A 17,678-nucleotide genomic window follows, 5' to 3' on the forward strand; every position below is an offset into this window, starting at 1 on the left:
AGACCTGTTGTCCCACTCAGTGGTTTTTGGGGAGAACTTATGGGAATGATAGAATTAGTTGATGGCATATTCTTTTCATCTAAAAATCCCAGTTTTGAGCAAAAGTAAAATGGAGTGGATATATCCTACCCCTTGCAGATAGAAATAACAATATCATCAAAAATGAATTTTTGGCATTGTTTCTTGATTTTGGTTCTTTTAGGAATTTAATAATTTTGTTCTTTTTCATAATGTCCCCACCACCATCACCACCATGCAACATTTTATTTTCAACCTGTTATTTCTCCTTGTGAATGTTACAGAAAAATTAGAACAGCTACCCAACAATTCAAGACATGTTAGACATTCTAAATGACCAACAGGTATAGGATACATTGATTTCTTGCCTAATTAGATAAACTCACTTGTTTCCGATAGAACTTTATACTGGTTTTATAGAACTAACCACAATACATTGGTTTTGTCTCATTTCCCTACTACATTGTGAGTTTCATTTTATTTGTTTTTGTGTTCATAATATGAAACAGTCTGGCAAAACAGTGGGCACTTAATTATTAAATTAGGTTGAATTTTTATTTAACCTAACCTAATTTTATATGTTAAAAAAATGAATGATAGGAAGTTCCCTTAAGCAAGCAGTAAGGCACAGGTAGAAAAGAAAAACAAAAGGAAAAATAAGAATGGTTAACAGAATACAGTGGGGCCTTGACTTACGAGTTTAATTCATTCCGTGACAAAGCTCGTAACTCAAATTACTCGTATGTCAAATCAACAGTGAACGAGTGAGACACATGATGCTGGGCTGATGTTGTGGCATTCACTGTGACGTTCGCTGCACCAACTAGCGGTGGGGTATCTGAAGCTGGCTCCTAACCCGAATTTTAGCTCGCAACTGAAAGCAAAAAATTGGCAGAGAGACTGCTCGTATCTTGAAAAACTCTTTAGTTGGGACACTCGTTAAGTAAGTCAAGGCCCCACTATAATAGAATGAAAAAAGAAAGTATTAATAACATTGATTGCCTCTGGCTTTTCTTTTTATCACTTCCCTTAGAGGAATTTATAAATCTGTGGTCTCAGCAAAAGAAAGTTGCTACAAAAAGATACCAATCTCCACTTCTTATCTGCATGCCATCTACCACTTACTAAATGTGAAAGCAGCAAGAACACATTAATCAAATATCTATATATTCAATCATTCATTAAACAATTGAGTGCCTACCATTTCAGAGGTTACAGTTGACCCTTGAACAATATTGGGGTTGGGGCACTGACCACCTCTACAGTTGACACTTCTCATACATAGATCCCCAACTGCAGGTGGAAAATACTGTCTTTTTGATATCCTTAGAGAAAAATGTTTTCTCCTCGGCCTTAAAGAATTTACATTCTAGTGAGAAAATGTTCAGCAAAATATAATGTTATAATAAAGATATAGGTGTACAGCCCTAACCAGTTTGGCTCAGTGGATAGAGCTTTGGCCTGCAGACTGAAGGGTCCCAGGTTCGATTCCGGTCAAGGGCATGTACCTTGGTTGCGGGCACATCCATGGGGATGTGCAGGAGGCAGCTGATCGATGTTTCTCTCTCATCGATGTTTCTGACTCTCTATCCCTCTCCCTTCCTCTCTGTAAAAATCAACAAAATATATTATTTTAAAAAGATATAGGTGTACAGATGAGGGATTGATTATTGTTCCTAAAAGTCTTGAGAGATACTGTGAAGAATTAGGAAACTTGAGCTGGTCTTAATGGGTAAAAGAGAAACTGAATTATTAAGTCCATTACCTTATTTATATCAGTTTGATCCTTTTTTGTTTTATAATAACTTACCTTTAAACATCATCTATACTAATAAAAGGATAATGTTCAAATTAACCATCACTCTGTGACAGAGATGGCAGCGCCAATAGCCACAAAGATGGAGGCGCCAGCCGGGGCCATGGAGCTGGCTGGAGCGGGCGGGAGGAGGCTCCAGCCAGGTGCAAAGGCAGGAGGCGGCTCCAGCCCCGAGCAAAGGCGGAAGCCAGCTCTGGCCCAGAGCAAAGGTGGAAGGCGGCGGCCAGAGTGAAGGCCTGGGTCCCGGGTGCCTGAGGGAAGCCAGTGCCAGCAGCCAGGGGAAGGAAGGCCTATTCTTGTATGGATCTTCGTGCATCTGGCCTCTATTAAATATATAAAAGTACATCATTTCAAAGGTTGTCAGTACCCAGCTTGATGCTGTGGTTAAATTTCTACTTGACATCTCAATTTACATCCATTCCTGGTGAGTAGTCTGAGCATGGTTAGTTTTATTCACTTTATTTATGATTTCAAGAGTGGGCAGAGCCAAATCAGTTTGGGCCAAGTGACACTCTGAGAACATATTGGCTTGGGGTGTTGGGTGCGGAAGAGCTCGGGAAAGAAAAACCAGTTTGATGTGAACAAGGAAGCTTGTTGCTGCAGCCACTGATAGCACTCTTGGAATAAGAAGAGACTAATGATGTTTGGGTACCCTAAAGCTGAGAACAGCAGAACAAAAAGGTAGAAAAAAAACCTGAATTCTTAACATCTGAGCTATGAAATCATCAACCCTGATAAAGAATTTCTTGTTATAAGAAGTTAACTTATGTTTAATCCAGTTTGAGTGGGTTTCTTCTATACTTGAAGTTGCTACAGGCACCTCTCACAGACACCAGGGAGGTGTTTCCAGCCGGCTCCCTGAGTCAAAGGGAGAGAGCTGTCCCCATCTCGGTTCTTGTCTTCTCATATGAATGAATTCAAGCAAGTGACTCCAGATAACTGCGTTGTGTTAAAGCACATTTATTAAGTAAGTAATTAAGAAAATAAAACATGCAAATTTATTAAAGGAGCAAAGCAAGCAAATCTATTATCTATATATATAAAAGCCAAGCGACCAGAACGACCGGTCACTATGACATACACTGTGGCCCCAGCCGCCCACAGGCCCTCCCCCTCACCAGTCCAGACCCCACCCATGCATGAATTCGTGCACCGGGCCTCTAGTCTGACATAAAGTGCCAGTGAGTTCTCTCAGCTAATCTGAGGAGTGAGTGAGGTGGGCATTTCTGCCTTATGTACTTTGCTGTCTATAGATTTAATTCCTCTACTGAATATCTTGGTACAGATAAATTTTCAGGGTCCCCCTTTTACTTTGTTGTGGCTTTCCCAGAATTTGTGAGAAGCACCTGGTGGCTTTTCTGTTTAGGGAGTGGGGTGAGATTAAGACTGCATTCTTCCTTCCTCTCCCTCCTCTCTCTGTTGTCTTTTAGTACTTTCAAGGTGATTTAAGCTTTGCATTCTTTGGTTGTATTAAGATTCATCCTCCTTTCTCCCTTCTCTTCCCCCTCCTTTCCTGCATTCTTTGGAGACACTTTAACCATTTACTCTCAAGTGTCCTTGCTGTTATTTCAGGCTGGCTGCAGGCTGCCAAACTGTTTGGCCTTGTTTAATTTTCTTGTCTCAGTCTCCTTATTCCTCCTGCCTTGGAATTTTTCCAGCTTCTTACTATCCCATAACAAAGTCAATAGCATTCCAACTGATATTGAAGGGAAAGGCATACTAGTATAAGAGATTCTAAAATACGGATTTAATCTGGGAAGAGGTCAAAAAGGAAACCCACTGTTTCCAGGTGGGAAGTTCGTGATATTCTCTTATACTTTAGGACACAGACATATATGGCTGTGGTTTGGGGGAAAATTGTACAAAAAAATCCAGGGTATTGAAGTGCTTTGTCCATTTTCTGCTTAGATCCAAGAAGCCTTAAAATTTCACATCTGGTCAGAAAGAGCCTTTCTGCTTATGGCCTAGTTTTGTTACATAATTTACCAGGCGACCGAAAATACGCAGGAGTACCCGGAGATACTGGAAAAACCCATTTCTTTTCAGATGTTTCACATGTACTAGTACAGTGACTCAGGGGTTAGTTCTCCAAATCCTGAGCAAACCAATATGGAGGAAGCTCTCCCTTTATACCCTTTGGTTTCTTTTTTTTTTTAATATATATTTTATTGATATTTTACAGAGAGGAAGGGAGAGAGATAGTTAGAAACATTGATGAGAGAGAAACATCGATCAGCTGCCTCCTGCACACTTCCCACTGGGGATGTGCCCGCAACCAAGGTCCATGCCCTTGACCGGAATCAAACCCGGGACCTTTCAGTCCACAGGCCGACGCTCTGTCCACTGAGCCAAACCGGCCACGGCGCCTTTGGTTTCTTTGTCCCCCAAATATGGATGGAACTTCCGGACCTTTCCCAGGCTTTGCAAAAAGACCCCTGTGTTGGCCTGGCCTAGCACCAGTGCTGATAACCCCCTCCGGGGGTTGTGTATTCATGGTTTATGCCTCTGTAAAAATGGCAGTACTTAAGTAAACAGGTCTTGCAAGATCAGATTGTGGAGAAAGGGGCAGTGATTAATTATAGGCTATCAAGAATGTACATTAGGTTACTGGCACAGATTGCTAGCCCCTCCAAAAATGTCTTATTTTCCCCATCAGTTTCAAAGATCAGCTTTGCAAAATTAACTTGAGGAAAGGAATTAATTTTTTCCAGAGTTAATGTGAATGGGAGTTTAAAAGGAAAGACTTAATGGGAGATAAGTATGCCACAAAGCACAAATATATTGCCTTCTACCTTTCCCACATACCTCCTTTTGAGCACTTTCTAGCTGGTAAGTGAAATTATTCAAGTTTTTATAGTAAAGATATATTTTAAATGCAGTTTGGGAGAAGAAACTGATAGTATCAAATTGGCATAGGTAAGGGCCATTCCAAATGCAAGGCCGTGGGGATGGAAAGGTTTGAGAGGCTTATTGCCAGGAGACAAATTGCTAATCACAACCATTGTCTAAACAAGGTTTTGCTGTGGTTACTAGCTTCTGGAATTTTGAGGGCAAAGAATTCTAGCTACTTCTTTTTAAAAGAATATACTTTGTGCTAAATAAGGGCCACTTAACACTGACCATTTTTCTGTGGTTCTTCACTTTTCAGAATTTATAGGTACCCCAATTTTTCCTCCATCCGTGTATTTTGGGTGTAGATAATTTTGTAGCCATTTATTGCCTAATGTTGACTATATGGTTCTATATCCACACCTGTTGGAAATGAAAGCATATTACTCACATTGTGGATCTGAAGTTAACTGCAGTAACTGAATGACACTTTGGCTTATTCCCTTTTGTGAAGTGGATTGAAGGTGTTTGGTGTGAGCATGAGCGTTTTGAAAGTATATGTGTTAGAATAGTGTGTATAAAGAGTAATCAAATGAGTAGACTGTGATCTCCCTAATAATTCTAAATCATCTTACATACTTAGAAAAAACTATTCTTTGTCCCATTCCCCTTGGCTTCATTGGCTTACTGATATCCAAGTCTATTCACTATCTTATGTTAAACAAAAACTTTCACTGTTAAAGTTTTCTTTAAAAGAAAGGTTTTAGCCCTGACTGGTTTGGCTCAGTGGATAAAGCGTCAGCCTGTGGACTCAAGGGTCCCAGGTTCGATTCCAGTCAGGGGCATGTACCTTGGTTGTGGGCACATCCCCAGTGGGGGGTGTGTGGGAGGCAGCTGATCGATGTTTCTCTCTCATCGATGTTTCTAACTCTCTATCCCTCTCCCTTCCTCTCTATAAAAAATCAATAAGATATATTTATAAATAAATAAATAAATAAATAAATAAATAAAAGGTTTTATTGAGCCAGTGCTCTCTAGAAAAGGACCAGATCCTGGGGCATAAAGTCTAAACCTCCAAGCAGCAGGGCTAGATAGAGAAAACAACAGTGTCTGCCATCCTGGAGTTGATGGGCTTTTTAATACATCAGGTAGGCTGAAGAAAAATGTAAGTTGTTTTGAAAGCTGTATGAGGGGGATTCAGCCTACCTTTGCTGGCTTTAAAGATGGAGGAAAGGTGTTCCTGAGCCAAGGAAAGCAGGTAACTTCTAGAATTTGGGAACAGCCTTCAGCTAACAGCCAGCAAGGAAACGGATGTCAGTCCTCCAACTCTAAGTAACTGACTTGTGCCAGCATGAGATAGATCCTCCCTTAGAGCTTGAGAAAGGAATGCAAACCCAGATGATACCTTGATTTTAGCCTAAAGAGACCCATATTGGGCTCATGACCTACATAACTATAAGATAATGAATTTGGTTTGTTTAAATCCACTACACTTCTGGTAGTTTTGTGGGTTTGGGTGTTTTTTTTTCGGGGAGGGGGGGGCGTTGTGTGTTTATTTCACTTCTGGTAGTTTTTTACAGCAACAATGGAAAACTAATACACTACCTTTTGTGTGAGTTAGAAAATTTCCTTTTTTTACAGATTTATTAAAATACGAGAGCAGCGGTTCTCAACCTGTGGGTCGCGACCCCTTTGGCAGTCGAACGACCCTTTCACAGGGGTCGCCTAAGACCATCCTGCATATCAGATATTTACATTACAATTCATAATAGTAGCAACATTACAGTTATGAAATAGCAACGAAAATAATTTTATGGTTGGGTCACAACATGAGGGACTGTATTTAAAGGGCCAGAAGGTTGAGAACCACTGTACTAGAGGATCAATGCAAGAGTAGGCCTGCCTTCCCCCGGCTGCCAGCACTGGCTTCCCTCTGGCACCTGGGACCTGGGCTTCCCTCGCAGCCCCGGCTTCATCCGGAAGGTCATCCGGAAGGACGTCTGGTCTAATCAGCATATTATGCTTTTATTATTATAGATTGCAAAATATTTACAACAGTGAGGTTAGGTAACACATTCTTTACCTCACCTAATTATCACTTTTTTGTTATAATGAGAACATTAAAGTTCTCTCGAGGATATGTCTTCATTGATTTTAGTGTTTTAGAGAGAGGATGGGAGGGGGGTGAGAGAAAAACATTGATGTAAGAGGGAAACATTGATTGGTTTCCTCCCATATGTACCCTGACTGTCAGCGATTAAACCCGAAACTTGGGTATATGCCCTAACTGAGAATCAAACCCTTGACCTTTCAGTGTATGGGATGATGCTCCAATCATCTGAGCCACACCAGCAAGGGCTAAAGCTCTATTCTTACAGCAACTTTCAAGTTTACAATTCAGTATTGTTAACTATAGTTGCCATGGTGTAACTTAGGTCCTCGGAACTTATAACTGAAAGTCTGTACCTTCACCAACATTTTCCCATTGCCCCCACTCCTCAGGCTCTGACAACCACCATTCTACTCTGTTTCTATGAGTTGGATGTTTTTAGATTCCACATATGAGATCATAATGGTATTTGTCTTTTCTCTTTCTGACTTACTTCGCTTGAAGGAATGCCCTCAAGATCAATCTGTGTTGTCAAAAATGGGAGGATTACCTTTTTTATGGCTGGATAATATATCATTGTATGTGCAGTATACCACATTTCCTTTATCAGTTCATCTGTGGATGGACATGTAGATTATTTCCACGTGGTGGCTATTGTTAAGAATGCCAAAATGAACATGGTAATGCAGATATTTCTTTGAGATAGTGATTTCATCTTCAGATACGTACTCAGAAGTGGGATTGCCGTATCACATGGTGGTTCTGTTTTACTTTTTTTTTTTTTTTTTTTTAAAGAATTTCTATGTTACCCTAGCTGGTTTGGCTCGGGACAGAGCATCGGCCTGCAGACTGAAGGGTCCTGGGTTCGATTCCAGTCAAAGGCAAATGTCCAGGTTGGGGGCTCGATCCCCAGTAGGGGCTGGCAGGAGGCAGCCAATCAATGATTCTCTTTCATCATTGATGTTTCTATCTCTCTCCCCTCTCCCAACCTCTCTGAAATCAATAAAAGTATATTTTTTAAAAATTCTCTGCCTGTTTTTTATTCAGAGAGTCTGTGTTTTTGCCATTGAGTTGTATGTATCCCTTATGTATTTTTGATATTAATCTCTTAATCAGATAAATGATTTGCAAATATTTTCCCCATTCCAGTTTGTCTTTTCCTTTTATCAGTTGTTTCTATTTGCTGTGCAAAAGCATTTTAGTTTGAGTATTCCCACTTGTGCTTTTGGTGTCATATCCAAAAACATTTTTGCCAAGGCCATTGTCAAGGAGGTTTTTCCCTATGTTTTCTTCTAGGAGTTTTATGGCTTCAGGTCTTACCTTTAGGTCTTTAATCCATTTAGAGTTAATTTTTGTGAGTGGTATAAGATAGGGATCCATTCTTATTCTTTTGCATATGGATATCCATTCATTGAAGAGACTACCCTTCTCCATTGAGTGTTTGTGGCTCCCTTATCAAATAATAGTTGACAGTATTTGCATGGGTTTATTTCTATGCTCTTGATTCTGTTCCATTGGTTTATGTGTGTTTTATGCCACTCTATACTGTTTTGATTACTGTACCTTTGTAATATAATTTAAAATTAGAAAGTGTGATGCCTTCAGCTCTGTTCCTTCTCAATATTCTTTGGTTATTCAGAGTGTTTTGTAGTTCCATACAAATTTTAGGATTTTCTGTTCTATTTCTATGAAAAATGCCATTGGAAATTTGATAAAGATTGCATTTACTCTTAATATGGTTTTGGGTAGTATTGACATTTTATCAATATTAACTCTTCTAACCTATAAACATGGGATATCTTGCCATTTTTTTGTGTGTTTTCTTCTATTTCTTTCATAGGTGTCTAATAGTTTTTGGTTTATAGATCTTTCACCTCCTTGGTTAAATTTATTCTTAAGACCCTAGCTGGTTTGGTTCAGTGGATAACGTTGGCCTGTGGACTGGAGAGTCCTGGGTTCGATTCCGTCAAGGGCACATGCCTGAGTTGTGGGCTCGACCCCCCCGGGGGAGCATGCAGAAGGCAGCCAATCAATGATTCTCTCCCATCATTGATGTTTCTGTCTCCCTCTCCCTCTCCCTCTCCCTCTCCCTTCCTCTCTCTAAAAAAAAATCAATAAAACATATTTTTTTAAAAAATTTATTCCTAAGTATTTTATTGGTTTTGGTGTTATTGTAAATGCAATTACTTTGTTTTTCAGATACTTCATTAGTGTATAAAATTGTTAGGGCAGTGATTTTTTTATGTTGATTTTGTACCTTGGAACTGAAACATGGGGTTTGGAGTGCAGACTTCTCATGGGTTCTTGTCCAACGAAGTTGAAGAATAAATCTGTGGGCTAACAGATTTCTTTAATAAAAATGTAGAAGTTTATTGGAAGCATATAAAAACTTCATCTGGGCAGGGGTGTCCCCAAAGGGGATCCCCCTGGAGAGGGGTCCCCAAATGGGAAAAGCCAGATCACTTGCTCTCTCTCTAATGGGAAAAAATCCAAAATCTGTAATCTGAAAATCTGCTGAATCTCTTTGTCTCCAGGTTTATAAAGTCTGCAGTTCTTTGTCACTTCATGACCCTTTCTAATTGGACCCTTACCTTAATTTAGGACGCCCATGCTTTCCTCATTTGTCACTCTACTACATAGTATCAGTTTCGAAGTCTAAACCCCATATAATGCCCTCTACTTCCTCTCTCCCTCATTTTGCAACATTATCCATCTTATCTGTTCAGGTTGGAGTTGCTTTTGATCTCCCTTATGGCTCTCTCTCAGATGTCCTGGCAGAATGTGTTTTATTACCTCTTATGGCTCTCTAGCTGCTCAGGTCAGGGCTGCTTTTTTTTATTATTGTTTAAAGTATTACATGTGTCTACTTTTTCCCCCAATTGATCCCCCCTCAACCACGCCCATCCCTGAGGGAGGGCTGCCTTTAATTGCTCAGGCCTGAAATGGCTCCATCCTCCCTGGACCACCCCCCCTTTCCTGTCTTCCTAATTAAGTTAGCTAGCTAACCCTTATCAAAACTTTACTGAATTTGTTTATTGGGTCTAACATTTTTTGGTAGTCTTTAGGTCTTCTTTCTATATAGGTCATCTGCAAAAAAAGACAGTTTTATTTCTTCCTTTTGGATTTGGACGCATTTCATTTATTTTTCTTGCCTAATTGCTCTGGCTAGGACTTTTAGTACTGTGTTGGACAAAAGTAGTGAGAGTAGGCATCCTTGTCTTTTTCCTGACCTTAGAAGAAAAGTTTTCAGCTTTTCACCATTGAGTATGATGTTAACTGCTGTGTGCTTACTTCTTCTTTTACTAGTTTCTTAAAGTGTAGAGTTAGATTTATTTGAAACTTTTTTTACTAATGTAGGCATTTATCACTATAAAATTCCCTCTTAACACTGCTTTTGCTGCATCGCATAAAGTTTGGTATATGGTGTTTCCATTATCCTTTCAAAATGTTTTTAAATTTCCCTATTGATTTCGTCTTTGAATCATTGTTTGTTCAGGAGTGCATTGTTTAATTTCCTCATCTTTATGAATTTCTAATTCTTCCTCCTGTTATTGATTTCTACTTTCATACCCCTGTGGTCTCTGATTGGAGTACCAAAGCAGGTCCTTCATGTAGTACTCCCGACGGCTGGGGAAGCTGGTCACTCTCCCTGCTCTCACTTTCCCAGCAAGAGGAAATCACCTTGGGAATTCTTTCTCAGCACTGGACGATGCCGACTTGGGGGAATGAGATGATGCAGGCATATGAAGCTTTCATCCTACCCTTTTTGTGTAGTTGTTCTCTAGTGTTTTGTGCCACTGTATTGCTGAAGTTTCTTAAGTGGACTCTAGAGCTCTACTAGAGCTGCTTTTATTCGTGGATAGCTGTCTAATTATTGATCTTTGTTGGGGCCAGAGGCTGAGGTATTCTACTTCACCATGTTTGTGACATCACTACTCTTTTTTTTTTTTAATCCTCACTCAAGGATACATTTACTGACTTGAGAGAGAGAGAGAGAGAGAGAGAGAAATATCAATCCAAGAGAAACATCAATTGGTTGCCTCCCATATGTGCACAACTAGGGATTGAACCTGCAAATTTTTTGGTGTGATGTTTCAACCAACTGAGCCATCTGGCAGGGCCACCTCACTAGTCTTGAATCAAACTTTTCTTTCTTATTTAAACTTTGTTAAATCCCAATTTCTCTTAACTGCTGGTGCTTCATTTCATGTATTACACTTTCTTCCAGTTGCATAATGGTCACTCATCATCAGCAATTTGATGGATTTGAAAACAATTAAGTGTCCTTTCAAGCTTTCCAAAGTCAATTGCATTTTCTTTATTTCCTAAAACAAAAACAAAACAAAAAAAAACTTAATTTAAATTGAATGCTTTCTTTCATTCTCTCCTCTCTGTACCACCAGTATTTGCATAGCCAGTAGCTGTAGTTAAATAGCATTCTTTTGTTTCCAATTAAACATGGAGATAATGATACTTCTGGTATTTCATTTACTCATACAAATTATCCATTACCAACTGTACAAGTTTTCTTCGGGATCTGTTATGTAACATATTAACTGTGGCACAGGCACTCTATTTGAGGCGCTTGCACCTTGAACTCTGTTGTAGTTGGTTTCAGTAGATAGACATCATGGCAACACAGTTACAAGTTCATGGTCTTCCAAAAGACTTCCAAGATTCTAATCCTATCTCTATCACTCATTTGTTGTGTTATATTAATTTATATGTAACTTCTTTATCAATATAAGCTCTCTCATATAAATCTTTTATACTTATTTACTTAATATTTAATAAAATAGTGGTTTAAAAATAATGACCAAGGGGGGCAGGGGCAGGGTGGAAGAGAGGCTGGTCAATGGGAGGTAAAATAGGGGCATCTGTAATACTTTCAACAATAAAGATAAATTTTTAAAAATTAACACAAGTCAGACCCAGAATCAATTAAAATATTTTTATTGATTTTATATTAAGATCAATAAAAATATCTTAAAATATAAATAAATAAAAATAATGACCAACCCACAATCAAGAGTATATCTACCTACGAAGTTAACACTTGAGCACTAGGTTGATATGAAAAGTTCAACTCCAGAGCTTAAAGTATGTGTAAGGTTCAGGGGCTGACAAATTGTGACATTTACTGGTATTCCTCATTAGCATTGATGCATAAAAACATGAGAAAACATTTTTGGAAAACTATTCTTAACTCTTATCTAGTTTTGATACTTAAGATAATATAAATACCCCATTAGCATAGACTCTGATGGGTGTTAATGTCTCTTAGTTATAGAGCACTTTGTATGTAGTAGTTATTCATATTCTTTTCTGATTACATGTTACTATAAACACAAAAGACTATTTAGATTCATTTTACCTATCATGTCTGAAATGGAGGTCTTGAAACTCAGAGCTTCTGTCACTTGACAAGCTGACATAGATTGTAGTTTTGAGTAACTGCAAAAAGTCAACCTTTTACAAAACTTTTTTAGACCTAGAAATAGTTGTAAAGTCTAATTCTTTATTGGTCATTTTTATTATCAAAGTCATATTTTTAGTCCTAATTTTTTCCCAATGTAATTCTGAAAACTACAAAGAATTTCTTATTAATATTATTACTGAAAGGGCAAGGGCTACGCCCTCCATCTTGCCCCGGATCCTCCATTTTTGGGCAGCAGCCATTAGCCATGTGCTCAGCAAGGAGCTTCTTCCCAGAAGCCCAAGCCTCTGCTAGCCACACCTAGGATTTCTTTAAACTAACCAATGACAATCAAGGGAAGTGCTTGCCATAGACACAACCACATCCTGTGTAACAAGACCCCAACTTACACCTGACCAATCGACAGGGCCCACAGTCCTCTCTCCTCCCCTTACTCCAACCCCCCCTATAAAACCCCTCTTCCCACAGGGCTCGCTCTCTCTGCCCCCTGCCTCTGCGTCAGCAAGCGGGCGGATGGGGAGCTCGAGCTAGCTCTAATAAAGACTCTTTTTGTTTTTGCATCGGACTTGGCTGGCTCCCTGGTGGTCTTTTGGGGATCCTGAAATCTGGGCATAACAATTACCAATACAAAACTCCAGAGAACATTTTCTACTTTAGTTATACGGGTTTTGGGACCAGTGGATCAGATCTTTGTTGATTTTTTTTTTCATTCTATTCAATCCCTTAAAGAGGACATAATGTTTAGCCAGTAAGATGACTAGGTGACACAAAGAATTATTCAGCCCAAAATATCAGCGGTACCACTGTTGAGAAACCCTGCTTTGTAAGTAAAAGCCTTCCCCATTATATTTCAGTTTCCTCTCTCCCTCCCATTCTTTGTGCTAGTGTTTAGTGTTTCCATGTGGGAAAACATTCTGAACAAATATCTGGAACCTTCTAGGCCAGTGGTTCTCAACCTGTGAGTTGCGACCCCTTTGGCGGTCGAACGACCCTTTCACAGGGGTCGCCTAAGACCATCCTGCATATCAGACATTACGATTCATAACAGTAGCAACATTACAGTTATGAAGTAGCAACGAAAATAATTTTATGGTTGGGTCACAATATGAGGAACTGTATTTAAAAGGTTCAGAAGGTTGAGAACCACTGTTCTAGGCAGTCCTTCCAGGCATTGCTCAGAAAGTTAATGTTTTTCCAGATCCTAAGAAAAATCAGTTGAGGAATTGGTATTACAAAACGTGTTATAATACTTCTGTGAGAATTAAACTTTAACAATCAACATAGAGATCTTAGTGTTTCACAGAATCTACTGATGTCATCTTGAAAGCAAGATCAGGAAGTGATGACTCGTGGAATTGAAAGTTAAGGTTGACATTCCCAGGAACTGAGAGAAAAGTGGTCATGGTCTAATCAGTTCATCTTGATCGTAACTGTTGCCATGTGTTTTGTGCCCTGTTTACTACTAATGATGAGTCATTCTTGCAAATAAAATATTAATATGCTAATGTGCATAGTATACTTTACATAAATTCTGTGAGTGGCATTGAGGAAATAACAAATATTGGCAGCATGTGGTTTTTCAAGATCAATTTTTCTTTTGTGGTATACACATTATTTTCTAGGTCCATTGTTGATAATCATTTGGCATCACATTTCTGTCCCAGTGATTGAGCTGCTGCCACATAAACAAGCCTTACAGAACTCCCTATCTAATCTGCCAATTGAAGGGGGATGGTATTTTTTTTAAGTGATTCTTGATTGTAGTCAGAATTTCAAGAGTACCTGTAGTTTAGATTGTAATCTTTTCTGAGGATGATTTGTCTTACTACTAAGATAGGGGTCTGTAATCAAATTCTCGCTTATTTCTTCAGCTGCTATCTTAGATCCCTGAGGAATGGAATTCCCTAATAGTTGACCATATATATGTGTATATGTGTATGTGTCTCTCTCTATATATGTATTTAAGAAATGCATATCCTTCATAACACAAATAAGTAAGAATTCTAGCTCTGCAACTTAATGGGCAAAGCTAGCATATACAATTTCAACTCTGTTACTTTGCTACTTTGGCAAGTTTCAACTCTTTGAACATCATATTCCTCATTTTAAAAATGTGTATAACAGTGCTGGCTGGTATTGCTAAGTAGCTAGAGGATCAGCCCGAGCACCAAACGGTTGCCAGTTCAATCCCCAGCCTGGTCGGGGCTCCTGAGGGAGGCAACCAATCGATGTGTCTCTCTCACATGGATGTTTTTCTCTCTCCCTCTCCCCATCCCTTCCTCCCTTCCTTCCACTCTCTCTGAAAAGCAATGGAGAAAATATACTCAGGTGAGGATTTTTTTTTAAAGGTGTATAACAATAATAGTATAATAATAATAATAGTAATTCAGTGTTGGAGGAGTTGAGAACAAATGACAAAACGCATGTAAAGTTTAAGTCTTAACAGTGTTGGGCATATTAGCAGCATTCAGGAAATGTTAGCCCTTATTAACACTAGCCTAAACAAAATATAGTTTATAACTTCTACTTGAATTTCTAACTACTTCTTGAATTTCTTCCTTAGATGACTTTTGGCCTAACTTGTTTCCATAGGACACCGTCACCTCTGAATGTTATCAATAATTGTCTTGTTTTCTAACTGTAGTAAGCTGGAATGTTTATTTTCTACTTAAAAATTCTATTGTTCTTCTCATTTAACTACGTGTTGTTTGTTTTGCTTCAGGACAGAGATGCGTGAGAATGGAAGACATGGCAGAGAACTAGAAGATCAGTTCTGCTTTTTATCACTTCCTCAGAGGGATGTGGCTGAGATATATAAGAATGGGATAAGTACCAAAACGTCTACATTGAAGATATTAGGAAATCCTCTTCTTGGAGTTTATATGTTTAGACATGTTGATGTTGCCTTGAATTATGCTCATAGTAGAAGCATTAATGTAGAAAGTATTATAATTTTTAAGGTAGGTAACCTATAACAAATATTAAATATTATATTCAGTTTGTTTTAAATTGACCTGAACATATGAATTATTATTAGTGTTTTTAGTTACATTATGTAAAACAAATAATAATTATATTTATTACTGTCATCATTAGCATCATTCAAAATTTCCACCTATCTGACTCTAGTAGGGTGTGCAGCATAAACTAAAACTCCAAGTAAGCAAAGGCAGCCTTTATCATCTTTGTCTTCCCAGTGTATTTTTTTTCTTCCCTAATTGATCATCTTTCTTTCTCTTGTTCAGACCACAATTAATGTCAGAATATTTTAAATGTCCTTCCTCAAAACATCGATTAGAATTATTCTGGCTTACGCTAAAGTTCTAAACTCTTACTGCTTATTTTAGTTAGTAGTATTATAAAATGCTAATTTTTTAGTTTGGATAATTTTTCCATGCTTATGTAAGATGTTAACATTAGGAAAAGCTGGGTACAGGTCTACGGGAACTCTGAACTGTTTTTCAACTTTTCTGAAAGTCTAAAATTACTCAAAATTGAAAACAGTAAATCTTATAGTCAAATCTTAAGCATCAACACATTGGTTAAGATACACTTTCTGGTTAATTGCAGCTTTGCCAGGATTACTAAAATCACAGAAGCTAGGCAGGATGCTCAGTTGTGTAACTTAGGATGTGTGTATATTCGTGTAAAATCATTGGTTCATTTGGTATACTTTCTTACATTTTTACACCTCAACTATAAAATTCGTAGGCATAATTTATTTTTACATTAAAAAGTAATACATGCTAATTTTAGAAAATTTGGAACATACTAAAAAGCTCCAAAAAGCTCTTTCATACTTCTTGCTTTAAAACAGAGCTTGCTTCGCAACTCTCTGTGTATGACAGTTTAAAGTGCTTTGGTGTATTTTTACAGACCTTCTTTTTGCCTTTTTTTTTTTAAGGTTCTCTTTGGAAAAGTGAAGAAAATTCAGCCTTCAGTGGATAAAAACAAAGTTTCTTTGGATCCTTGTCCTAACTTTGATTGCCATATGTCGAAAAATATACCTTCTCTGAAAGATACCATTGAGCTACAAGCCTACAATTCAGCAGTATGTTAATGTTTTAGTTCATTTGACTACTTGAAAGTCACATGTTTTACATTGTATGATACAAGACTTAAAATAACTTCCCAAAATACTAAATACTTAATATAATATGATCTTAAATAAATAAATAGTGAAAGATGTTTTAATACTTACCTGAGAATTTTAGTAGAAACGTTTTCAGATTTATATTTAACTTTGTTCAAAGTATAGTATCTGCCTTTTTTTAAAAATCCTCACCTCAGGATATGCTCCATTGATTTTAGAGAGAAGGGAAGGGGGAGAGAGAGACAAACAGCGATTGCTTGCCTCCTATATGATGATTGAACCCACAGCCTTTCAGTATATGGGACAATGCTCCAACCAGCTGAGCCATGCAACCAGGGCAAAGTACAGTGTCTGCTTTTATTTAGATGTTCCATAGATTCATTTCTGTCTTGCAAAGAATGCAAACAAGGCTATTTTGAAATAATGTTACTGATTCTTGGTACTTTACAAAAGGAGAAATTACTTTTATATTGGTCATTACATGAAATGATAATTTTCTGTCCTTTATTGCTGAGACAGTAGACCTTTAATCTTCTATATAAGATTAAATTATATAATACATATTATGTATAAACATATATATTATTAAATGAAGTTAAATCTTCTAGAAATCCTATATAATAAAAGCCTAATATGCAAATTGTCCCCTCGGGCGGTCATTCGACCGGGAGTTTGATCACTCGCTATGACGTGCATTGACCACCAGGGGGCAGCACGGAACGTGGCGGGTGTCGGCGATGCGGGATGCGGCGCCTGGGCTGGGGGCTGTGACTTCTTGCCGGCTACCTGGGGGCAGGGGTGACGGGGACAGAGGTGTGGTGAGAATGCAGGGTGTCCGCTGAGCTCGCTCTCACTTCCCCTGCTACCCCCCCCCAGGGATGCCAGGGCTCATGCGCCAGGGAAGCCCCTGTGCTCAGGTACTAGGTGCCCTCGAGGAACCCCCCCTCCCCGCCCCCATACCCGTGGGTCCTCCTCCTGGTGACGAAGGAGCTGGTCTGTGAGGCCAGCCAGGAGAGAGTACATTGCCCACCTGGTTTCCGTGCGGTGCCGCTGGGCGGTCCAGAAGCCCATGCTGCATCCCGGCCTGCTGTGTCGGCAGCACTCACCACATCTCCACATGGGCACTTGGGCGCCGTGACTCAGGTGGAGGGGAGTGCGCAGGGGCCCGAGGCCCCAGGCTCTGCCCGGGGCCCAGAGGTCAGCTGGGATCTGCCATTCCACACCAGACACTTACACTTTGATCGCTGCCAGGCCTAGGAACCACACCCATGCACAAATTTTGTGCACTGGGCCTCTATTACAGCGGTCTCCAACCTTTCGGACCTCATGGATCAGCAGTGGTCCATGGACCATCGGCTGGCAACCACTGCTCTAG

The 17,678-nt window shown here is 39.1% G+C and overlaps 1 protein-coding gene across 1 annotated transcript in view; it reads left to right on the forward strand.

The window, feature by feature from the left end:
* Positions 1-17,678, forward strand: part of TEX15 (testis expressed 15, meiosis and synapsis associated) — a 62,443-nt gene that overhangs the window by 11,048 nt on the left and 33,717 nt on the right. Inside the window, exons 3-4 of the mRNA XM_059681102.1 lie at positions 14,933-15,170; positions 16,115-16,261. Of these exons, the coding sequence (XP_059537085.1) occupies positions 14,933-15,170; positions 16,115-16,261 (385 nt within the window). The remainder of the gene's footprint in view (positions 1-14,932; positions 15,171-16,114; positions 16,262-17,678) is intronic.

The sequence above is a fragment of the Myotis daubentonii genome, chromosome 2 (genome assembly GCF_963259705.1).
Source record: "Myotis daubentonii chromosome 2, mMyoDau2.1, whole genome shotgun sequence".
Classification (NCBI taxonomy): Eukaryota; Metazoa; Chordata; class Mammalia; order Chiroptera; family Vespertilionidae; genus Myotis; species Myotis daubentonii.